General features: G+C 37.5%; 2 protein-coding genes across 6 annotated transcripts in view; one reads left to right on the plus strand and one right to left on the minus strand.

Annotated features, from left to right (window-relative positions):
• Positions 1-13,584: 13,584 nt before the first annotated feature.
• LOC103436308 (inositol-tetrakisphosphate 1-kinase 4-like) lies at positions 13,585-18,089 on the plus strand. 4 transcript variants are annotated; one of them, XM_008374732.4, is made up of 10 exons: positions 13,585-13,975; positions 15,298-15,379; positions 15,656-15,688; positions 16,164-16,284; positions 16,383-16,475; positions 16,811-16,930; positions 17,027-17,203; positions 17,378-17,433; positions 17,508-17,592; positions 17,688-18,089. In XM_008374732.4, the coding sequence occupies exons 1-10, from the start codon at positions 13,782-13,784 to the stop codon at positions 17,777-17,779; spliced, it is 1,053 nt and encodes a 350-aa protein (XP_008372954.3). In that variant the 5' UTR covers positions 13,585-13,781; the 3' UTR covers positions 17,780-18,089. The 4 variants fall into 4 exon arrangements, with proteins under 4 accessions (XP_008372954.3, XP_070678487.1, XP_070678486.1 ...); XM_070822386.1 differs by having other exon boundaries at positions 17,516-17,592; XM_070822385.1 differs by lacking the exon at positions 15,656-15,688.
• A 55-nt stretch (positions 18,090-18,144) lies between these two features.
• LOC103420071 (serine/threonine-protein kinase TOR) overlaps positions 18,145-25,577 on the minus strand; it is a 37,970-nt gene continuing 30,537 nt past the window's right edge. For both annotated transcript variants that reach the window (XM_070822384.1, XM_029102171.2), the window contains exons 54-56: positions 19,148-19,321; positions 18,806-19,071; positions 18,145-18,410 (exon numbers count right to left, since the gene is read on the minus strand). In XM_070822384.1, coding sequence (XP_070678485.1) covers positions 18,392-18,410; positions 18,806-19,071; positions 19,148-19,321 — 459 coding nt within the window. In that variant the 3' untranslated portion in view covers positions 18,145-18,391. The remainder of the gene's footprint in view (positions 18,411-18,805; positions 19,072-19,147; positions 19,322-25,577) is intronic.

Raw genomic sequence — 25,577 nt, forward strand, 5'->3', positions numbered from 1 at the left:
ACCACCGAATCCCCAACGGTAAGAGGACTAGTAGGGGATATGAAGGATGGGCGCCATATGTTGTCTGGAGAAGGCGGGACTGCCTCTTCACCAAGATTCAAGTCAAAACGACGATCGGAGGGTCCTGACATTTTCAAAGTGTTGAAGAAAAAAGAGGTCGGACAAATCAAGATCTTAGAAGTGCAAGAAGGGAGTTTTCACAAGTAAAATTCAAGTGTGCTTTGAAACGAACAGCGTGCCTCTATAAAAAATCAGCACTCGACGGGATTTCAGAGATCGAAGAGGTGAGCTCAGAAATCGGAGAAGCATCTTGCTTTTCCAGCCACGTCAGCACCCATCACACGCAAACTCAGCTTTGCGGAAATCACGGGTAATTTGTCGAAGCGCTGATCCCAATTATCGAAGAGGCGCCAGTCTTTTTCAGCCGCGTCAACACCTGTCATATGCACACTCAGCTTGGCGGAAATTACGGACAATTTGTCGAAGATTTCTGATAAAGAAGAAAGCACGTGAAGCCATATAGATCAATCACGCATTGGTTGTCGACACGAGTGAAAGAATAGTACCTCTACAGGTATCAAAGAACTTCCTATAATTGTCTACCTTCGCCTTCCATAGCAAGGCAAACATACAGAGCCTTTCTTCATCTCCAAAAATGCTTTCCCAACGAAGCCTCTCGAGTCATTCAATGTTCCTTATTCCTTGGGGTACCTCTGCAAGCCAATGACTCCAAAGCAAAAGTATCTCATATCACCAGGGTAGAAAGCAAGAGTATCTCATATCATGCGTTCTCCCTGTCATTTCCTTTGTCCTTGTTCCTACCTACAAAGACAAGGATAAAGAAAATAATATGCCGGAACTTCCACTCAAGCTCGGGTAAGGAACCGACTGTTTGGAACCCTTCCCTGACTGCCTACCTAGCACTCCTCTCGAGTACTCGTATCCCACTGCTGTTGTACTTCCAAAGAAGCTGCCACATCTGCCTGAAGAACAGATAAAGGCAAGTGAAAATGATACCTTGCAGCATGTGGAGACAACGTGCAGAAGAAACAAGCAGAGAAGAATGCGGTCTGCACAGTCAACTTAGCAGAAGGAGTCCGAACTGAGGAACTCGAGAAGCTGCCACATCTGCCTGAAGAAACAAGCAGAGAAGAATGCAGCATGCACAGTCAACTCAGCAGAAGGAGTCTGAGATGAAGAACTCGAGAAGATGCCGCATCTGCCTGAGGAACAGTTAAAGGAAATGAAAATGATACCTTGAAGCATGTGGAGACAAGTGCAACAAAGCACGTGCTGAGTCATCCGCTACTTCTTCAAAATCAAAAGTATCTCATATCATCAGGGTTGCAATCACTCTGGACGGTGAACTCGTTTTGACCCTCAAATTCTTGGGTCGACTTACTAGGCGTTGTGGGCTGCACGTGCCGATTCACCACCCTTGAATCAAATCCTTAAAGATCAAGTCACCAACTGGAAGAAGAGCTCATCAATCTTGAAGATCATACTGTTGACCAAACTGCTCAGGTGTGAATTAGAAAGATTGAACAAAGCAACAAGTCGTCACTTTCACCTCGTGCCTGCTTGCCATGTGTTCGAGTCAACCTTCAAGAATCAAGCCTCAACGGCCCTTGAAGAAGTTTCCGGCCAAATTCAAGATCAAGCCTCGACGGCCTTTGAAGAAATCACAAGTCCGATTCAAGATCAAATGTCTACCACCCTTGAATCAAAACCTAGTTCAAGAATAAGCTGTGGAAAATCAACAATTGGAGGAATCCAGAAAATCCTCCAACCCAGTTCAAGATCAAAGCTGTGGAAAGTCAACAAGCGCAACAAAATACGTGCCGATTCATCCACTACCAAAGCCAAAGATCATCTACCACATGAAGCTCCTTGTGGTCTAATTTCAACCTTCAAGATCAAGCCTCGACGGCCCTTGAAGAAATCTCCAACCCAATTCAAGATCAAGCCCCAACGGCCCTTGGATCGACATCTATAATAAGGGACTTCAAAACACATCTCCTACACATGACAAGCACATGTATACGACGCGCCTTGAAGTGGGGGCATTTGTAGACATCGAAATTTCGGTAAATAAATGTTGACCGATAAATCAAAGTTTCAACGCTCATGTATTACATAAATTTTACACGTAGCGTGTGTCTAAACAAAAATCGAAATAAGTTGGAAAAGTCATCAAACAGGACACGTGTCAACACCTGGCAGAAACAACTTATTTCATCTGGAATATTATATTCAAAACTAGGCCTTGGAAAATTCTATAAATAGAAGGCTAATTCATTCATTTAAGAAAGGAATTGATATTACACCTTGAAGCTCTGAAGCTCTGAAACTCCGAAGCTCTCAAGTATCCAGGTTCCCGAAGAATCAAGAAAGCTCTCTTCGTTCTTCGTTCTTCGTTCATCCTAAGATCAAGCCCCAACGGCCCTTTGGATCAACAATCATCCACCAATTCAAGATCAAGCCCCGACGGCCCTTGAAGAAAGTGTTCTTCGTTCTTCGTTCATCGCTCTTTCAAGATCAAGCCCCGACGGCCCTTGAAGAAAGCACCATCGTTCATCATCCGTTCATCCAAGATCAAGCCCCAACGGCCCTTTGGATCAACAACGTCGACAAATCCACACACATCCAACCGTTCTTCAAGATTAAGCCCAAAAGCCCTTGAAGATCTGTTCATCACTGTTTCTTCAAGATCAAGCCCAAAAGCCCTTGAAGATCTGTTCATCACCATTACTCAAGATCAAACCCCAACGGCTCCTTGAAGATTCGCTCAAATCCACCTTCAAAGATCAAGCCCACGGCCCTTTGAAGGAACTTCCAACAGTTCATCCAAGATCAAGCCCCGACGGCCCTTGGATCAATCGCACATCCACCAATCAACACCTTACGGAGATTGAATCAGATGATCAAATTTAAGAGAGATTGTAACCCAAAATCATCAAATACAAATATTTGTTTATGCGCTTTGTTCTTGTCTCATTCGTTTCAGGAATTTTCCGTGTTCACACCAACATCACATAAAACTTATACATATTGATGACTATATTGTGAATACAGATTTCTGTGGTATTTCTTCACTTCAGATTGGTCTGAAAACACAAAAATAATTAAATCGCTACCATTGTTTTCTACACAAAAACCCCAACCACCCAAAAACCTTATGTGCGTCGGTTCTTCTTTTGTGTCTCCTTTGGTTTTTACCTATTTTTTCATTTTTTAACAGCATTTTCTCCTTCATCATTAGCTCTGCCATACAACCTTTAAACCTATTAAAACCTATACATTTTCAATATTTTCCTTCATTTGTTAACATTCATTTGGTTTTTTGTTTCAATACCAACTTGCTTAAACTTTTATTACTTTCCTTCTCCTTTGTCAGCTGCTTAAACCCTTTTAAAACACTATATCCACTTATTAATTTCCGTTACCCATTTGGATTAAAAAATTCTTTTCCTTTGCAATTCTTTTTCTTCATTTTTCTTACACTTAGTAACTCAGGTTTCCATTGATTAGATCCCGCTTCTTCTCATCTGTTCCAAAACTGACTCTTCAATATGCAACCAAAATTTTAAGTCAATTTCTCCTACGGATTAGTTTCTTTTTCAGCGCTGCAATTTTTTTACATTTTGTAATTCATTGAGTTCACAATTCCTTTAAACTTTGTACATGTTGAGACCAACTTCTGTCTTTTCCTTTTCATTCTCCACTTCACAAGTTACAATCTTCTCAACATAATGTTTTTAGTGAATTCCAAACATTGGTCTTCATGGTTCTCATCATTACATTGTAAAAAGTTACTTCACATCGAAAATATTTGTCAACCATTTGACAACCGCCTGGAAAAAAATTGGTACTTTTATAACCGCATGTGTTTTTCCAAAAATTATAAACATTGATCCTTCAAAACTTTGATCAACTTTTTAGATTCAGCAATTCGAATGTTGCCGTTTGGTTTCATGTAGCTAATGTTCCTTTGCTAAATTCAAACCCAGATTCCACATTGCACAATACATCCCCATTTTCACACACATCCTATATCAATTTCCTATTCATCGTTACCATTCGATAAAAACCCTGTTCTCAAGTTCTTTTTCAAAATTGATTTTTTTAACCTTATATTAATATGTTATACCCATGATAAACCTATTTCTATCTATCATTTCATCATTAGTGATCAATATGCGTTTATGCCTATTAGTTTTTTCCAATCCCACTGTTACAACTTTAAACCATTCACAATAAAATTAAATTCAACGATATTCATTCTTATTTGTTGGACATAACATTATGCAAAAATGGCATACAACAACACACCACCGCAGCAACACGCAAGCACACTAACTAGTTATAACTAAGAATAGGGTAAAATATATAGTATAATATCGACTTATCAACCAAGTTTAATGATAAGGTGGGTACATTTATTTTAGAGAATGCTCCAAAAAATGCCAAATATTCCTCGCCCATGGTCCAAAAGGAAGTTTTGAACATTCTCGCCAACATATAGTAAGAAGAAAAATTCGTGAAGAAGTTGGGGACGGTGTTTTTTGTATTCTTATTGATGAAGCACATGATACTGCTCACAAAGAGCAAATGACTATTATTTTAAGATTTGTTGCTAGTGATGGTTTTCTATGAGAATGTTTTTTAAACATTGTGTGGGTTGAAGACGATAAGAAAGCCCTTGCTTTCCATGAGATGCCTATAAAAAGTTACGAGGTCAAGGCTGTGATGGTGGAAGATGCAAGGTCAGTGGAATGGGCTACAATCATTATTTGTTAAAGATTGTTCATTCGCTTATTATGTGCATTGTTTTGTCCATCAACTGCAATTAACATTAGTTGCAGCATCAAAAGAAGTGAATGTTATCTAGTTATTCTTTTTAGCATTAGGCTCAATTGTAAATGTTATTACTACTTTTTCAAAACATCATAATCAGTTGCAAGTAGCACACACAATGAACATTGTAGAGTTAATAGCTAGTGAACACACAGGAAGATGAGCTAATCAAATTGGTACTATACATTGACTTGGAGCTACTCGTTGGAGTTCTCATTATGATTTAGTATGTGACTTGATACATATGTACGATGTGTCTTGTACAGTACTTGAGAACATAAAGAATGACAGATTTACTACAAACTCTTTACGTGGGGAAGCTATCGATACTTACAATGCAATCAATTTTTTTAAATTTATTTTTATCTTTAGTCTATTGCAGGATCCTTTGTCGTGAACTACAAAATAAGTCACAAAACATTGTGAATGCTATGAATCTAGTTACTACTACAAACGATTTTCTTTTGGAAGTTGCGATTAGATGCTTGGCTACCATTATTGATAAAGTGAATTCATTATGTAAGAAAACATGAGGTTGATATGCTTGATATTAATGCTCAATACAAAATAGGAACTGGTCGTTCTTGTTAGCAAACAGATCATATTACATATGAGCGTCATTATTGCATTGATATCTTCAATAATATAGTAGATTTTCAGTTGATGGAGCTAAATAGTAGGTTTAATGAGGAGGCAATGGAACTTCTTATTTCAGTTCAGCTTCAGAACCAAGAGATGCTTCGAAGGCATTTAACATTGATACATTTGCAAGCTTGTACAGAAATTTTATCCCCAAGATTTTTCTCATAAAGAGCTACCATATGTTGAGGTGTGAGTTGAAAATCTATGTATCAAACGTACCACATCATCTTGTGTTTCAAAAAGTGTCTACGACTTCTTAATTATGTCGGAGATTAGTTGAAACAAAGAGGTCTGAAGGTACCATTTGATTGATAGGTTAATTCACCTTGTATTGATTTTTCCCGTTTCTATAGTAACTATTGAGCAAGTTTTTTCAGCCATGAATCTTATTAAAACAAGACTTCGCAACAAGATGGAGAGTGAATTTCTAACAGATTCAATGGTTGTCTACATTGAAAAAGAGCTTGCCGAAAATGTTGATTCAAATGATATAATATAACAAAAGATTTTAATTCCATTAAGGATCAAAGGGCACAACTTGAATAGGTATTTTATTTATTTATTTATTAAGTTGTTATGAACAAGATTGATGATATATGTTTTCATTCTATTGCAATTGCAACTTTAAATATTTTCTTCGTTAAGTCTAGTTGAAACTTGATTTATGTAGAGTTTAAATTCTTACTTCAAACTATTACTTTTAGGTTTACTATTATATAACTTTAGGTAGGCAACAAAAAAATTGGAGCATTTGATTTCTAGTAATAATTTTAGCTTAGCCCACCCATCAAATAATTCATGACTCTGCCATTGCATGTCTAACAATCACTAATAAATTTTTCACTATTGTCGATTCGTTAAATGGGAAAAACAAACAGGAAAAAGATGAAAATGAATGATGCTCAACGGCTCATTGTTTGGGATTAAGATAAGTATGCCCAACTCCGAGCATATCATCTGCATATTTTGCAAAGAGTATATTCCTCCTTCCGTAAAGCCTTTTGTTAATGAAATATGATAGTTCATACCTTCAAAGGCCAATGCAATAGTTATGACCTTCCCATGCATGCAAAGTAACCAAGTAGGTTCCAACAATAATAAAGTCGACACACTCAGAAATGTATACAATAATTTCCATGGTGAAGTAGAGGATCGACAAGCGGCTACATTATAAGAGGTTTTAAGTTTGAATATCTCTTGCTGATTGAAACACATTTCTCGCTCAATGTACATGCTAAGTGAAATACGATATTACTTATATATATATATATATATATATATATATATATAGTATATGTATCTATATCATATATATCACGAAAGCTCTCTCCAACCACAACCAAGGAAAACTAATGAAAATGACTTGAAAACTTTAAGTTTTAATGATAAGGACAAAATAAAGAGTAAAGTGAATAGTACCAGGATTGACTTTTTAGTGTAAAAATGTCGTTTTTCGTTAAAGTGAACAGTACCGGATGCTTTTCGTTAAAGTTCCCTTTAAAATAAAGTTAATATAATATAAGAGTAAATCTCTACCATATATATCATGAAGGCTCTCTCGACCATTTAAAATAAAGTTAATATAATATAAGAGTAAAGTTTGTTTGCTAAAAGTTTAGGGAAATATTGACTACTCTTACTGTTAGCGCTAGAACATACCCATAAACTCAAGTTGGAAAAATCATGATTAATTTAACAATACTTCTTAAAAAACCAAAAATTGAATACACACACTCTTTCTTGCTTTCATTTTTCTTCTACTTTTTGTCAACTTCTTAAGCAATAATTGCATGAGATGCACAACACACTAATGTTCAAACACATGTTTAAGTACTTTCTAAACGAGAAAGTTTATCATTTTACGCTAAAGATGAAGATTCAACCGTTAAAGAGCAAAATGTATACAACATAACATATGGTTAAACACTGTTCTAAAAATCTCCGCCTAGCACCATCCAATGGCGAAGCCAGGATTTCGGTTAGGAGGGGCCTCTCACAATATTAAAAAAATATTAAATCAATAGTAGTTACAAAACTGGTAACCAAAACATCATAGTATATATATGAAAAGTACCAAAATTCAAAATAACATAGCATTGATAATATTACATATTCCCAATAATTAAAATAATTGTCCTCAACGAGTTTTCATATTTTGAAACGGTTGCATAGTATGTAAATATATATATATATATGCTAATTTTACAAACTAAAACAAATTAGGCAATAGTTAAGAGAAATGGCAAGACATCAATTTAATCATAATTTATAAACAAAAAATTGTAAGAGGAGCTGAGAGTAAAATACATACTTTGGGTTGTTGACCAATTACCTAAACTTCAATGTCTTTTCTTTGATGGAATGATGGAATAATGGAATTCTTTAATCTGCAAAATAAAAATATTATTTGTTAAATTAATTTACAATTGTAGATGACAACATATATGAATTAGCAAATTGCAAAAAAAAAAAAAAAAAATTGAAAATGACAACTTTGGAGATTCGAAGTTCATGCCTTTGAGGATCATGGAAATTGAAGACTGATCGAAAACCAATACATAGATATCAACACTAACCCAGATTGGCAGACTGCAGTCGGCTAGAAACTTAGAGAATAATAAAATGCTAATTTTTAGTATTGGGAAAAGGAATAGAAGTGTTGGAAGTTGGAATAGGTAGGCTTTAGGGTTAGACTAGATTACATAAATATCCTTAAATTATTTAAAGAAGGCCAGATCTTTTGTCTAGGAAATTGGAATGGTTTAAGTGAAAAAGTTATGGAAAAGTGATAAAAATAATAAATAAATAAATAAAGTAGTACTAATTTTTTTTATAAACAAAAGCAGGGTGGGCCTAGGACTACTGTGGTCCTATGGTCCCTCCGCCCTTGGCACCACCTAGGTCCCGTCTAGACGCTAAGCGGCTGACCATTGTCTCGATTAATGTATAAACATTTGAAAATTAAGAAAGGGCAGCTAGACCTACTGAGGCGCCTGCCTAAACTGTCTAGGCACCTGCCTAGCCCGCCCAGACACCTATCTAGGTTGCGACTCACTTATATAGAAAATAAATAACTTTCTTTTTACATTTTATTGTTTATAATAAATTGTAAGAGACTAATTGAACATTTAAATAAACACATATTATATGTTTGCTCCCCATGTTTTCATTATATTCTTATACTTCATAATATATATGTCATTCTATTTTCTAGTTTATGATGAAATTATATATATTTTGAGTATAAACAGACACTTATTTACACAAAATACAATAAATTTACTTAAATCCGCATAGTCCACCTAGTCTGCCTAGGTGCTAGGCCCCAGCTTGCCGCCCGACTAGTGTCTAGCGTCTTTTAGAACTTTGTGGTTAAAGTCTCATGGATTCAACGGTTAAAGTGAAGAAATGCAAAAAGCATACAAGCAATTTATATTTTTTTTTTCCCTAAAATTAAAATATTGTATTTTTTTCAATTAAAGTAAGGCAACTGACATTTAAATATGAATCCAAATTTTCCAAACATTTAAATATGAATCTATTTAATCAATGGTCATTGGTCATCATGAATAGCTTTCTATCCATTGGACATTTAAAATCGTATTAAGTTGTTCCAAACATATAATACTAGTTTTCCGTGACAAACCCAAACCCAAAAAAAATTATATTCTAAATTTTTTTTAAACAAACGATGTTATTTATACTAAGGAATTAGGGGAGTAGGCTAAACCTCATAATGAGCTGACAATAATATGGTTCAAATTCGTCTTTAGCGAGAATCCAATCTAAGACCTCTCGCTTACAAGTGAAAAGGAATATCACCAAATCGTAGTGCTAAGTAGCAAATCATATTCTAAATTTTGATAGGAGTATTGATGTCGTGCATTTTATTTGTAAATTTATGTTCCGTAATGGTAATTAGGTCGTGTATAATTAAAATCTTAGATGGTTCTAGGTCGCATATTTTTATGAGGGTATTGCTCTAGTTTTTAAGAAGATATGGATAGTTCTTGATTGTCTAAAATCTTAGATTGAAACTTTAGAATAGTTTGATTGAAGACAAAATGTTAAATTTCAGTAAAAAGAAGTTTAATAACAAAAATTATTAAATAATTCCTAAATCATGCAAAGAGTAATACCAACTAGGGATTTTTAATTTTTTTTCCCCTCAAATTTGAATTGCGTGAAATTTGATCTGATTATTTGTTTCTTCGAGATAAAATGTTTTATTTTTAGATATTGGTAAGTTTTAAACTAAAAAGGTATTTTTTTTATAAAATGGTGGGGTACTTAAAAATAAAATAAAAAGTGAATAAGTTTACATTGACAAAATATGTACATTTTGCATAAAAATTGGTACATTTTACATACATACATATATATATATATATATATATATATATATATATATATATATACAACAAAGTTTTCATTTTCTTTATAAAAATAGGTACATTATAAATAAATTATGCATACAAATAAAAGATTAAAAAAATTACAGGTAAAAATAAAAGTTTAAAAATGTGGGCATACAAAAATTTAAATAAATAAGTACAAATTAAAAAAAATAGTACGTATTAGAAAAATGCTTATAAATTAAAAAAGAATGGGTATAAATTAAAAATAGAAAGTATGATAAAAAAATCAGTAAAAAATATAAATAGATCATTTGTAACGTTTCTAACTGGATCTATTTAAAAATAATTAAATAATGACACACCCCGTCCCAAAGGAGGGCATGCTGGCTGTTACATGAGAGTGACGTAACCATTTACACAGTTCAGAAGCTTTAAAGATACCATTACTAAGATATAACACCCGAGGGTGAATCCTACTTTTGTGAATTCTGTCAAAACACCGTTGGATTCCTCGTGGCCACCCAAAGCTCTGCTATCTTGAACCTGGAAGGGCGCAAAACAAAGTTGAGTGGGTTAGTAAAACAAAGTTTTTCGAAAACATTTCATTTAAAACATTTCTAACCCCTTGCTGTAAAACTTGTATACTTTCCCAGAAAATAGTATATAAATAACCATATATAATCTCAAAACTCAAATCACAAGTCTTTAACACTTTTTGAGAAAATATGCCATGCTATGCATCAAAACATAATAAAGATGCATCAATATAACAGGTGAAATAAGGAATCAACCGGAGACCCTACAATTGGTCATGTACGGTTAATTCTATAGCTCAATATCCAAACCAACCGGAGTCACCACGGTGACCTGTACGGCGCTACTCTGCACATAAATCGGAACTACCTGAAGTAGTCTGTACGATAAGAATGGTGTAATAATACGCTCTAGTGCTTCTCTCATCAACAGCTGTATAATAATCTAAAATCACCTACAGTCGGAACCACTCTATGGTCTGTACGACATGTCGGAACCCTCTCATGGTCTGTACGACATGCACCTACTTGGATCCAAGGTGAGCATGCGGTGCGGGGTGAATAATATAAGCACTAACACCAGAGGTGCAGGTTATGAGCTCTCAACACAATTCACATTATCAATGATTCACATGAATAACATAAAACTCACCTGATACTCACCTGTGCGTCCACAACACCAATTCACACACACACACACACACACACACACACACACACACACATATATATGCATCAATTATCAATTCATATATTTCATAATATGCATGCATGACATTTTAAAACATACTTTCATTTAAATTCAATTTCTGGGAAAATCGATAGTATATAGGTAAATACAGAAAATACTGCCCACTCACCTGGAGTTCGCCCTACAACTCCCTAACACAACACATCAAGGCGTCATAACGATCGGCGCCTAGAACAATCATCAAATCAAACCTCAGAATCATATCGATAGAATATATAACTTATATAAAACACGTCACTACGTTGTTCGATCCGGAAGATCTGCAACTCAGATTTCCAATCCATAACTTCCAGAGGTCCACAATATATCTCTAGAACAACATCCTAAAATTTCCTTACCATCCAACGGTCGGATCTCCGTCAATTGTCAAAACCGAATGATAGTTAACATTCTATTTTATGAACTTACAACTCCAATTCCAGAAGATCCGTAAATCGGATTCCCAATCCATAAGTTCCTATAATCCTCAAATATTACGTATTACAACGTATCAAAGTTTAGTGACGATCCGACGGTTGGATCGTCGATTCACCTTTTGGCCTAACCATGAATCGAAACGAACTTAGGTTCAATTACTCAATTTACGTCAATCAATTATCAAAACTGAACCTAGAATCTTAAACACATGCTAAGAATGACATTGGCGGGCCACTGGCCACGCGCCGCTGCACGGGCCGCCACAGGTGGCGGTTGGTCACCCCGGCTTGCTGGAAAATCCAACTATTTCCAAAAATTCTCAAAAATTACAGAAATGAAGATCTCAAAGAGTAGAGCAAACTTTATACCTCTGGCCAAGGCCAATTTGTCCTAGAAATTCTCCAATTCCACCAAAACCGTGAAGAACCCTAGAATTGGGTGTTTTCAATTCGACCTTCAAATCAACTCCGCCGTCCCAACCAAAGCTTGGGCTTTGTGCCAGGTCCTAAGGGAATGCTAATGGTGTTAGTAATTGAAAGAAAACATTTCAAGATTTGAAGAATTTGAACACGAAAGTCGCGGCACCCACGAGTGCGTTCTTCACCAAACCACCATCAAATTTCATGATTTTTGGGGTGAAACATGAAGAGGGAAGGCCTAGGTGTTGATTGGGAGTGGTACCTTGATCCAATTCGTCGGAAAATTGAACAAAAACGACGAGAAACCGCCGGTTTGAAGGCATGGGTCGCACGGGTCAAGGATGACCCGTTTCCTCCTTTTCCCCGTTCATCACTCTCCCTCCTTTCCCTCCTTTCTTCTCCCTCTGATTGGTCCTCCACTTTCTCTTCTTTCTGGTTGGCCCAACTCGTCCCTCTCTCCTGTTCCGATTGGGCAGCTTTGCCCTTCTCTCCTCTTTTTTTTTTTTTTTCTTTTCTTTTCCCCGATGCCTTCCTCTTTCTTTCTTTTCTTCTTCTTTTTCTTCACATACACACACACACACAAACCTTTCAACATCTTTTTATTTTTATTTTCCTTCCCTTACATCCAAGCCATCCATTTCAGATTTCCTTTAATCTGGGCCATCCAAATTTTAATAATAAAATTCATAAAATGCCCAAACTTCAAACTTTAAAATCTTTTTCGTTATAACTCCAAATAACGAACTGTCTGCGCCCACGCTTCTGTAGTGACGAGTACTACGATGATATGTCAAGAAAACAAATCTTAGTTGGCACGACACAATGATTAACCTCGAATAATGTGCGTGCCTCAAAGGGCATTTTCGTAAAATTCTTTATTAAAACTTTAAAAACTCTTAAAATCGGGGACGGGCTGTCACAAATAAGTTTTAGTTATAAAATTTAAATATGCTGACATGTAAATATTTTTTTATTAAAATAATAATGTGAATAAAAACTAAATGATCTTGATAAAAAATTAAAAAAATTAGACCATCTCCAAAGAAAATGTCAAATTTTGAATATAAAATTTAAATTTTGACAACTTATTGGCACTTTGATATTTTTAAAGTTTTGTTCTCCAACCAATAGTCAAATTAAATTATTATTTTATTATTTTATAAAATAAATTATTAAACTAATTAAAATTTAATAAAGAATATTTAAAGTTTAATCAGTAATCTGTTCACCTTTCTTGATTGAAAAGAAGAAAAAAGTAGGATAATTGTATCGGTCAACTCAATATTAATTATAATAAATAATTAAACTAATTAAAAATTAATAAAATAAAGAAATTATAGTCCATAAAGGCAGTCAGTCATCAGTCGTATCTCTCTCTCGTGTGTCGCCTACAAATTGAATATTCCCTCGCAATATCCACCCTTCCTCCGCCCTTTCCTCCCTCATTTTACTCTCACTGTAACACGAACATCATCCCAACAACCCCACTTTCGCACGCGCCGCGTGGAGTATCTGATCCGTTCGTAAATTAATCTCTGCAGTAGGATCCACCTCACACGACGCGCCATTCGCGTATCTATATATAGTCGCATACAGACGCTCATTCTATTTGTACAAAGAGAAACAGCTTGGTGTAAGACAGGGACAAGCGAACCAATTGTTCCTCACTCCAATCTATCTATATCTATCCATCCCTCTTCCGGATACGGATTTGGATTTTCGTTTCTGGACGAAGGTTGAGAATTTGAAGCGCGGGAATTGATTCCTGAATTGGGGTTCTTTCGGATTTTGATTTGGTGCGGAAATGAGGCTGAACGGCGAGGTTCTTTCGTGCAACGGCGGGAGAGCAGCAGAGGAGGAGAGTGGAGAAAACGAGAGAGAATTGCATTCGATCGTCAGCGTTGGGATTTCTCAGCCGCCGAAGCTCGTCGTCGGGTACGCCTTGACCTCCAAAAAGAAGAAGAGCTTCTTGCAGCCCAAATTCGTTGGGTTGGCTCGGTATGTTGTATAATACCCACAAATCTTTTCACCATTTGCACACACACACACACACATTCTTATTATGTACACACACACACACACACACATTCTTATTATGTACACACACACACACACACACACACACACACATATATATATATATAATATGCATGTATATATTTGTATGTATGTGAAATTTTGAAATTTTGAAGCTTTGTGAGTTTTTATTTTGTAGTTTCCTTATATGGGTATCTCTTGTTTTCTAGTTTCAGTTTGTATATCTTGACTTTATGAGCATAAAAGAAGAAACAAAGGAAAAAGAAAGTGCCATTTTTTTGTTGTTGCAGGGGGATATGGATGTTTTTGTCTATATTGTTTTAAGCTTTGGCAATATTGATCAAGGGCAAAGTGTGTTTTGCTTGGCTTTTCCATCCAATCTTCTTCTGTAGTGGGTATCTGGAATCTTGCTGTTTGGTGTCTTTCACTGAGACAAATTTTAAATAGGGGAATATTCCATCACATATACCCTTTTGGGGTTGAGAGGAACCCGAAGTCAATTCTTGGTGCTTGCTTCTGTTTTCCAAAATTCATAAAAACAGCAACGATTTTCCCACTTCTGTCCTACTTTGAGTACTTATTTACAATCTTGTCCTTCATCCTCTATGTAATTGCATAGATGAATTTGGACTAAGTGGGGTGGACTATTTACCCCTTCTTTTAGGTGCCTTTACATTAGTGGTTGAATGATTTGAATGAAGCTTTAGCTAAACCTGCAATTTGTATGATTGATGGCATTAGGTTAAGATGACATGAGGTTATTTCTTTCGAATATGATCGATGTAAATAAAAAATAAAACAGTTACAGGGGTACAATATATATTTGGAAAATACTGTAATTACTATCAATAAAAGTAGGGTTTTTTTATTTTTATTTACTACTTACCTGTTTGTGTGTCAGATGAGATGGACATTAAACAGGTTTGTCATTGCAGATTGTTAATTGTGCTCGAAAGCCAGACTCTTGACGAGTCGGCAGCCATAATTGTATTTTTTCAAACCTTGTATAAAGTATAGGATTGCAAAAAAAAAAGTATTACCTACATTCTTCGGGTACGTATTAAATTATTTTGAAGAGTTTGAGTTTTTACTCATAATTGTGGCATCATAGTTGAATGAATTTTCTTGATGCCTCCTGCCCTTTCACATCTTTTAAATGGCTCTTCCGTTTGTTGGGTTTAGTTATTTTGTCATTATTATAATGTTTACACCGCTAAACCCAAGCTTTAAAACTGGAGCAACTGTTTGGACACTCGATTTAGTAAAACGTTTCTGGGGTGCAGGAATAAGGGGATTTTCTTCATTGCAATTGATGTAAACAAGCCACTTTCAGATCAAGGACCCTTTGATGTTGTTTTGCATAAGGTAAGTGCTCATATGTTCTTTTAGACCCTTTTGTTCTCACTTGTGACAGTTTTTCCTATTTTAAAAGCTTTTGTTTCTAATTAAAGGCTGCCTCGGGTTGTATGATTTGAATCACTGATCATGCCATTCAATATCCCCTCCCCTTTTGTTTTACTAATTAGTTTGTTCATTGTAGATTGACAAGTATATCGCATATACCATATTAAATACATATATATATATATATATATATATATATATATATATATATATCTGACAAAACTTTGTTCCTTCCAGTTGTCGGGAAAAGAGTGGTCCGAGGTTATTGAGGTTTGTCCATACAAACTTCAAGATGCTTTCTTGACTTTCTTCCCCTTTTCTTGTATTGGAAATGAATTTGTGGTGCTGCATTTTTTGCTGTAAGTACTTATGCATGATATAAAGGGTTGCTTTGTGTTATGCTGGAGTATTAAGTCTGTGAGATGGTTTAAAAAGATGTTATGAATCCAGTGAGTTGGAGACTAGAAGCTCCATTGTCAATTAAAATGCAGGTTTTGAATAGAATTTGTAGATCCTCGGGACCAAGTACAACATACCAATACCTTAGTTTTCTTTTGGTCTATCCTTGATTTATGAAAAGTCAATCTCATCTTCCCCATTGATTAAACCCCCTGGGCAAAGTCCTGGGAATTTAATCGTCTGTCACTGATGTTTACTCAACATGGTTTCATGGTTTGGTAACTGAAGTGCAGTTTATTTATTGAGTATTGTTGTGTCCTTACTTTCCCCATCTGTCCTTCTGTAGGATTACAGACAAAAACATCCAGAAGTAACAGTTCTTGATCCCCCAAATTCAGTAAAAAATCTATACAACCGCCAGTCCATGCTTCAGGAAGTGGCTGATCTGAACTTGTCTGACTGCCATGGTATTTTTTCCTCCTTTACTCTTTATGAAAACTGTGGATAGTATACAGGAAAAGTTGTGGTTAGAGTTTCTAACCAGTTTTCGTTTTGGTTTCTATAGGCAAGGTTGGTGTTCCAAAGCAGTTGATTGTCACTAAAGATCCATCATCTATTCCGAATGAAGTTGATAAAGCTGGGCTAAAATTGCCGCTGGGTACAGTTACTTTATCTTTCTTTTTGTGTGTGTTTTCAGGAGCACTGGTTTTTCTTTTAGTGTTAGGACACTGTTTCCTCCTCTGAATGAAACGGATTATGACATCTACATACCCACGTGATTGGTGGCACAAGGATTCTTGATATGGCCTGGAGATCCTCTGGATTTCCATGGCTAAGGTTATCTTGGTAGAATGTTATGTATAGCCATACTGATTGGCCGGAAGCAGGCTTCTTTGAACAATTTGGTAGGGGAGCTTTGTTGTCAGCTATTGTAGACTGATGAATCGTGACTTCTATACTTCAACTATTGACCTCTGTTTATTTTGTATTTAGTTGTCAAACCGCTGCTTGTGGATGGTAGTGCGAAGTCACATGAACTATTTCTTGCTTACGACCAATGCTCCCTCTCAGAACTCGAACCTCCCTTAGTCTTGCAGGAGTTTGTAAATCATGGTATAATGTGGTAACTGGTACTTGATACTATTTCTTTGTTCAACCACGTTGTGGTTCTAATTATACTTTTTCTGCCTCCTGTTTGCCGCATTGTAGGTGGTGTTCTCTTTAAAGTTTATATCGTCGGGGAAGCCATAAAGGTGGTAAGGCGTTTCTCTCTTCCCAATATCACTAAACGTGAACTAGAAAAGCTTGCTGGTGTGTTCCGTTTCCCAAGGGTTTCATGTGCTGCAGCTTCAGCAGATGATGCAGACCTGGACCCTGGTGTTGCTGGTAACATCCGTTAACAATGTTTAATATACTGGTTGTTATGAATGAAGCTTTGTCCCTACTTTCTTCGAACTTATGGCTTTTCGTGCTGTTTGTAAATGCTGTTTCAATGACAGCTTACTAAAACTACCTTATTGTTCCTTGGACCCCTTATTTAAAATGGCATTATTGCTGCAGAACTTCCTCAACGACCTTTGTTAGAGAACCTTGCGGGGGAGCTCCGCCAACGACTGGTATCTCTCTCTCTCTCTCTCTCTCTCTCTCTCTGTCTCTCTCAAGTTTGGCTAATACTATGCTATTGCTCTAGGGCCTTAGGCTATTCAATGTCGATATGATCCGAGAGCATGGGACAAAGGATGTTTTTTATGTCATTGACATCAACTACTTTCCAGGTAAGTACAGTTTGTTCGCTTAATCTACTGTATCTGTATGTTGACAACTGCAAAGTTTCCGTGGTGTGTATTGAAATGTTTTGAACGAATTACAGGTTACGGCAAAATGCCAAACTACGAGCACATATTTACAGATTTCCTACTAGGCCTTGTGCAAAGCAAGCGTAAGAGAATACCCGCTACGTAACCACTGCAAGTACCCACTGTGTATGATGTTTCTTGCAGGCAGGCCTCCTCGGAGTCGGCCATTTCTCGTAAAGGGTCCGACCTGTTGAGTGGTGACACCGCCGCCTCTGACGGAACTGTGTTATAAAGCAAATTCTATAACAGACGACTAAGAGAAGCTACGTCGTCATCTCTTTCCCACTCCCACTTCTCTGTCTCTAGGTTAAGTTTTTGGCTCAATCTTTACATGAATTTTGATAGAAACTGCTCCCGAGTATATTTTGCTTGTACTTTTTTTGTATGTTAGTCGGAATATCTCAGATCATCTAAAAGTTTTTCAAACCGGACACCACCTGAGAGAGTGCCATTATCCTGGACTCTAGAGTCTAAGAAAATCATGGTCACCCACCGTTTTATTTTAACCAACAGTGGAGGCGAAAGTATTACGTACACAAACTACATAGGAAGAGATTTATTTCGCGTATAGCTTCCACCTACTTTATACAATACCATTGGTTGGCATGGCACATATTCTACAAGAATACAAAGCATACTCCTTACAAGGTCACGCTGTGGCCCACAAATACGTACAAACAATATATACATATACACATTATGTACAGTCCGCCGCTGCTTACCAAAACGGACACCACCTGAAAGAAGCACAATAAGCACAACAGCCGTTGTTAGACAAACGCACATTCTAACTCGGTATACAGAACAGATAAAAAAACTCAGCATGACTTGTTCCCGCTCCATAATAATATAGCCATTCACCCGACAATTACTTGGCGAGGTGAACAATATAAGAATGTCGGTATTAAGTGGCTCTGATCCCACCAAACTGGTGTGTGTCGGATGAGAATTTGGGCACCGAGATCCCGAACAAAACCAATCATAGGTTGTCACGAATCAATAGACTTCATATGTCAAACCTCCACTCATGTCGGGCAAGGACCGAATGAGTACACATGCACACGAGTTTAATTATTCTAAACTAGGTTTAAAGAAACTGGAGATAGAAGAGGAAAATTTTCAAACATCTTACCCGACATAATTTTGGCATAAATTTTCACTAGATGATGCTTGGATAATCAACTTTTGAACTTGCTGCTTAACAGATAAACCATGGTCAACTTCTCTACTGTCTCCAGAAATCAGCGTGCTGTGGTCAATTGCATGTTGAATAGAGCTGGAAGATACAGAGGAACTGGCAGAAAAATCACGTCCAGTAAGTTTACTCTTCATCCGAGCCATGACAACCACAGCAAGCTCATTCAAGACCTCATTAGCATCACCCAATTGATTGACAGCCTACATGGAAAACCAAATAAATGAGCATAACCAAGAACATCATTTTGAAGCATCTTAGGATGAATTTCTGGAATACCTCAAGAAGTTCCCTTTCACGAGCACCTCGTTGAGGTTGGCGAAGCTCTCTATTTTGAGCAGGTTCTTCAGCACCCGCAACAGGAGTAACATTACTATTTCCAAGCATTGACATTTGGGGAACTTCATTAAAGTTGAAGAGACGCCAATTAATGAGAGGATCATGGACAAAGGCCTGAACACAGGTAAACTTAAGAATTAGCTTCCTTACTCAAGGATTTAAAGGAGAATGAATTTAGTGTTGTTCGTTCAATAGGGCACCATCAACAGTATCAACAAAACCACACCCACCCACAAGTCCACCCCATTACTTTGAAATTTTAGATGACTATTGCTTGCTGCGAATAGATGCTTTTCAATGGCATAATACAAAGGCCTAGCTATGTACTGATATCTTGACCAGGATGTTATCACCTATGTTGCTGTAAATAATAGTTCATACAACTCTTTGATCAATTCTCCTTGCAGGTTTATTCAGAAAATGCCCCATTGTTATCATAGTCGGCTTGGTGCTGAGTGAAATACTTCAGAATGAATGTATCCTAAATCCTAATAAAATAATGGGTAAAAGACTGTTTACTACCCTCATGTTTCGTGGTTTTCAACATTTAGTACATTAAGTTTTTTTCGTCTCAGATTCATACCTAAAGTGTAAATTTTGGAACAATCTCATATATCCGTTAGTCAAACTGTTAAATCTACCATTAATTGTGACGTGGCGCCCATGTGGACAATGACTAGGCACCACGTGTCATCCACATTTTTTTTTTCTTTTCTTCTTTCTTCTTCCTTCTTCTTCTTGCTCTGAATGCAACTTTTTTTTTTTTCTTCCTCCTCCTTCCTCCTTCTTCCTTCCCCTTCTCCTTCTTCCTTCTTCTTCCTTCACCTTCTCCTTCTTCTTCTTCTTCCTCCGAATCTAGGGAATTTTTTTTTTCTTCTTCTTTCTTCTTCCTTCTTCCTTCTTCTTCTTCTTCTTCTTCCTCCGACTGCAACTTTTTTTCTTTTTTTTTTCTTCCTCCTTCTTCTCCTTCTCCTTCTTCTTCTTCTTCTTCTTCCTTCTTCTTCTTCCTCCAATTGCAACTTTTTTTCTTTTTTTTTCCTTCCTCCTTCTCCTTCTTCCTTCCTCCTTCTTCCTTCCCCTTCTTCTCCTTCTTCCTTCTTCTTCTTCTTCCGACGAATCTGGGGAAGATGAAGGTTTTTCTTTTTTTTTTTTTTTTTTTGAGGAAGATGAAGAAGAAGGAAGAAGGAAGAAGGAAGAAGGAGAAGGAGGAGGAAGAAGGAAGGAAGAAGAAGAAAGAAGAAAAAAAAAATGTAATCGGAGGAAGAAGGAAGCAGAAGGAGGAAGAAGGAAGGAAGAAGGAGAAGAAGGAAGGAAAAAAAAAAAGTTGCAGTCAGAGGGAAGGAGGAAGGAAAAAAAAAATGTTGCAGTCGGAGGGAAGAAGAATAAGAAAGAAGAAAAAAAAAAAAAAAAAAACGAATCTGCAACCCAGATTCGGAGGAAGAAGAAGAAGAAGAAGAAGAAGGAGGAAGGAGAAGGACGAAGGAGGAAGAAGGAGAAGGAGAAGGAAGAAGAAGGAAGAAGGTGATGTAGAACAAATGGCGGAATGGATTGAGCAGGAGATGGAACGTCGGAAGACAAAAGTGCGCAATCATAAAAAGGGTGTTAATTTCCCATAAAAGTGGCTTGAGCCACTTTTCGCAGAAACATGTTAAAATAATTTTCCCACAAAAGTGGCTCGAGCCATCTTTTGCAGAAAGTCATCAAAACAGCAGCCTACTAATAAATTGAGTCTTTTGGGGTTTCAAGGGTTTTTATTATATGTCAGTTATTTTCATTTTAATTCCCTAAGTCTTTTAAGTTTCCCAAAAGGTTGTAAAAGGCTTATTTAAGCCATGGCTTTGTAATCATTTAGACATCTTTCAATCAATTAATCAAATTATCCTTTGGGATTTCTATCAACTGGTGGACTCCAGTAACTTTGTTCTACAAGGGTTTACGCTGCTAACCCTTTCATTGCTTCATGCTGCGTCAATTGGTATCAGAGCGGGTTTCTCCTGTCTTGGCATTGTTGATTATCCTATATATCCATGGGTGATCGTGATCGTGAACCTGCCCCTATCACTTGAGCAGACTTGGATGCTCAAGCTGAACAGATTACAAACTTGACTACTCAAATTGGAGAACTTCGTGAGATGTTGGTCCAAGCCATCGATCCAAATAATCATAGAGCTGCTAGAGTCAATAATCTGCGAGTTCCTAGGCTCTGTGTTCAAGACAGCGAATCGGAGTCCGAAGAAGAAGATGCGGAACCACACCCAGCTAACAATCCAAATCATCAAAACCGCAACAACTTTGATGACTTTCGGATTAAGGCCAACATTCCAACTTTTGCGGGAAACCTTAAAATCGAAGATTTCCTGGATTGGCTAGTTGAAGTAGAAAGATTCTTTGATGTCATGGAGGTTCCCGAGACAAAGATGGTGAAGATGGTGGCCTTCCGTCTCAAAGCAACTGCCGCTGTTTGGTGGGATCAATTACAAAATACCCGGCAGAGGCAAGGAAAGAATTGAATCCGCACTTCGAGAAAAATGAAGCAACTCTTGATGGATCGTTTCTTACCTGCGGATTATGAACAGCTTTTGTATCGTATGTACATCAACTGCGTCCAAGGCAACAGAAACGTGACTGATTATACGGATGATTTCATGAGACTTGCGGAGCGAAACAATCTGATGGAGACAGAAAATCAAAGGGTTGCGAGGTTCGTGAATGGATTGAAACCCTCCATTCAAGAAAAGATTGGGCTGCAAAATCTGTGGAGTTTGCAAGAGACCATTAACATGGCCTTGAAGGCGGAGATAATAGAGAAAGAAAGGCGACAAACCTCTTTCGGGAGGAATGTGACGGAGCATTTTGAAACCCTGTTGTCTCGTCCACCGACAAAGGGAAATCTGTACCACAAAGTTCGGGAGAATTGAAACCTTTAAGTTTTCCTTCTCGAGCATCAAATGAAGGGAGTAGCAGAACTTTTAACAAGGGGCAGAATAGAAACCAACCTCCAAGGGAGAATCCATACGCCAAGCCTATGGGAGACATTTGTTATTGTTGCAACAAAATTGGGCATCGATCTAACGTTTGTCCAGAACGGAGACAAGCCAACTTGTTGGAGGCTGAAGGGGACCAAGAAGTTGGTGATGATGACTATGAAGGCGTTGAATTCGCAACAGAAGAAGGAATGGATCGCCTCGCTATGGTGTTGCAACGAGTTCTTTAAACACCAAAAGAGGATGGGCAACGACACTGCATTTTTCGTTCTCTTTGCTCCATCAACAACAAAGTTTGCGAAGTGATTGTAGACAATGGAAGTTGTGAAAATTTTGTGGCCAAGAAAGTGGTGGAGCGTTTACAGCTACCAACGGAGCCTCATGTCACCCCATACTCACTTGGATGGGTGAAGAAAGGACCTTCCGTCTATGTCACAGAAACTTGCCGTGTCCCACTTTCCATTGGTAAGCATTACCGTGATGAAGTACTTTGCGATGTTATTGATATGGATGCTTGTCATATACTATTAGGGAGACCGTGGCAGTTTGATGTGGATTCGACATTGAAGGGTCGAGATAATGTGGTGTTATTTACTTGGAATAATCGGAAGATAGCGATGACTCCTGTTTCGCCCTCTGAAGTACCAAAAGCAAAGAATACTAGTTTCCTCACTCTAATTAGTGATAAGCAAGAGATTGAAGTGGCCATAAAAGAAGCAGATTCTTTCTTTCCAATCGTGATGAAGGGACTATTGACAGAAAACAAAGAAGAGGAACAAATCTCTTCAGAAGCGCAGCAATTATTGGAGGAATTTCATGAGCTCATTTCTGACGAGTTGCCTAACGAGCTTCCTCCCATAAGGAACATCCAACATCAAATTGATTTGGTAACTGGAGCTAGCCTACCAAATCTTCCCCATTATCGAATGAGCCCTACAAAATATGAGATTTTGAGGGAACAAACTGAAGACTTGCTGCGAAAGGGGTTTATCCGAGAAAGTATGAGCCCTTGTGCAGTACCTGCCCTATTGGTTCCAAAGAAAGACAAGGAAAAGAAAAAGGCATGGCGTATGTGTGTAGACAGCCGAGCTATTAACCGAATCACCATCAAATACAGATTTCCAATACCTCGGTTAGATGACATGCTAGATGTGCTTGAAGGTTCGAAATTATTTTCAAAAATTGACCTTCGCAGTGGCTACCATCAAATTCGAATCAGGCCTGGAGATGAGTGGAAAACGGCGTTCAAGAGCAAGGATGGATTGTTCGAGTGCCTAGTGATGCCATTTGGATTGTCTAATGAGTACCTTCATGAGGCTTATGAATCAGGTTCTTCGTCCCTTTATTGGTCTCTTTGTTGTGGTTTACTTTGATGACATCTTAATCTATAGCAAGACCAGAGAAGAACACATGATGCATTTGAGACACGTTTTGGGTGTTTTGAAAGAAAATAAATTGTATATGAATCTCAAGAAATGCATATTTTGTACAAGTAAATTGCTATTTCTAGGATTTGTGGTTGGTGAAAATGGTATTTAGGTGGATGATGAGAAGACCAAGGCCATCCGAGATTGGCCAACTTCGAAGTCTGTCTCCGACGTGAGGAGTTTCCATGGCTTGGCTACTTTTTATCGGAGATTTGTGCAGCATTTCAGCACCATCACCGCACCCATTACAGAATGTTTGAAGAAAGGCAAGTTCCGTTGGGGAGATGAACAAGAACAAAGCTTTGTTTTGATCAAAGAGAAGCTTTGTACTGCTCCGGTGTTAGCTCTTCCAAATTTTGAGAAAGTATTTGAAGTCGAATGTGATGCAAGTGGAGTGGGAGTGGGTGCTGTCCTTTCCCAAGAGAAGAGACCTATAGCTTTTTTCTCTGAAAAGCTAAGTGAAGCCCGTAAAAAATGGAGCACTTATGATTAGGAGTTTTATGCGGTGATTCGACTTTAAAACAATTAGAAGCATGTTAATAAAATGCATATCAGATGGGTAACGTTCTTGCAAAAATTTCCATTTGTTATTAGGCACAAATCTGGAGCTCAAAACCGTGTTGCCGATGCCTTGAGTAGACGAGCATCATTGCTAATCACTCTTTCCCAAGAAGTTGTATGCAACCGATGATGATTTTCAGGAAATATGGAGGAAATGCATTAATCATGAACCTATGGCAGATTACTCTATCAACGAAGGTTTTCTGTTCAAAGGTAACCAATTATGTGTTCCTGTCTCTTCCTTGCGGGAAAAGCTTATTCGAGATTTGCATGGAGGAGGATTAAGTGGTCATCTTGGTCGTGACAAGACGATAGCAAGTTTGGAAGAAAGGTACTTTTGGCCACAATTGAAACGAGATGTTGGAGCCATTGTGAGGAAGTGTTACACTTGTCAGGTTTCAAAGGGGCAAGTCCAAAATACGGGCCTTTACATACCTTTACCCATTCCTAACGATATTTGGGAGGACATTGCTATGGATTTTGTGCTCGGACTACCCCAAACGCAAAGAGGAGTGGATTCAGTTTTTGTGGTGGTTGACAGGTTCTTCAAGATGGCTCATTTCATTGCTTGCAGAAAGACCGCTGATGCATCAAACATGGCCAAACTGTTTTTTAGGGAGGTTGTTCGATTGCATGGGGTACCCAAGTCCATCACTTCTGATCGAGACACCAAGTTCTTGAGTCATTTCTAGATTACATTATGAAGAATGTTTGGGACTACTTTAAATCGAAGTACTACTGCACATCCCCAAACTGATGGACAAACAGAGGTCACAAATAGGACTCTTGGTAACATGGTTCGAAGCATTTGCGGAGAAAAAACAAAACAATGGGACTATGCCCTACCTCTGATGGAGTTTGCTTATAATAGTGATGTGCATCATGCTACTAGTAAGTCACCATTTTCCATTGTTTACACTGCCACTCCTCATCACGTGGTGGATTTGGTGAAGCTACCTAGGGGACATGGACTTAGCATTGCTGCAAAAAATATGGCTGAAGATGTGGTGGCAATTCGTGATGAGGTCAAGCAACGGCTTGAACAAACCAATGTTAAGTATAAGGAAGCAGTGGACAAACATCGGCGGCTTAAAGTGTTTAAGGAAGGAGATTCTGTCATGGTGTTCTTGAGAAGAGAACGATTCCCTGTTGGAACTTACAGCAAGTTAAAGCCACGAAAGTATGGTCCATTCAAAGTTATCAAGCGAATTAATGACAATGCCTATGTTATTGATTTGCCGGAGTCTATGGGAATTTCCAATACTTTCAACGTTGCTGATTTGTATACCTTCAATGATGATGAAGTTCTTTATCCTGATCATAACTCGGGGTCGAGTTCTTAGTGGAGGGGACTGATGTAGAACAAATGGCAGAATGGATAGAGGAGGAGATGGAACG

Source organism: Malus domestica, chromosome 05 (assembly GCF_042453785.1).
Source record: "Malus domestica chromosome 05, GDT2T_hap1".
NCBI lineage: Eukaryota > Viridiplantae > Streptophyta > Magnoliopsida > Rosales > Rosaceae > Malus > Malus domestica.

Bases quoted from the DNA above. Each gene is read 5' to 3' on its own strand.
- LOC103436308 (XM_008374732.4), top strand. From the start codon at position 13,782: ATGAGGCTGAACGGCGAGGTTCTTTCGTGCAACGGCGGGAGAGCAGCA. The intron at 13,976-15,297 runs GTATGTTGTATA...TCTGGGGTGCAG, and splicing joins AAATTCGTTGGGTTGGCTCG to GAATAAGGGGATTTTCTTCA. The intron at 16,476-16,810 runs GTACAGTTACTT...TTTTGTATTTAG, and splicing joins TGGGCTAAAATTGCCGCTGG to TTGTCAAACCGCTGCTTGTG.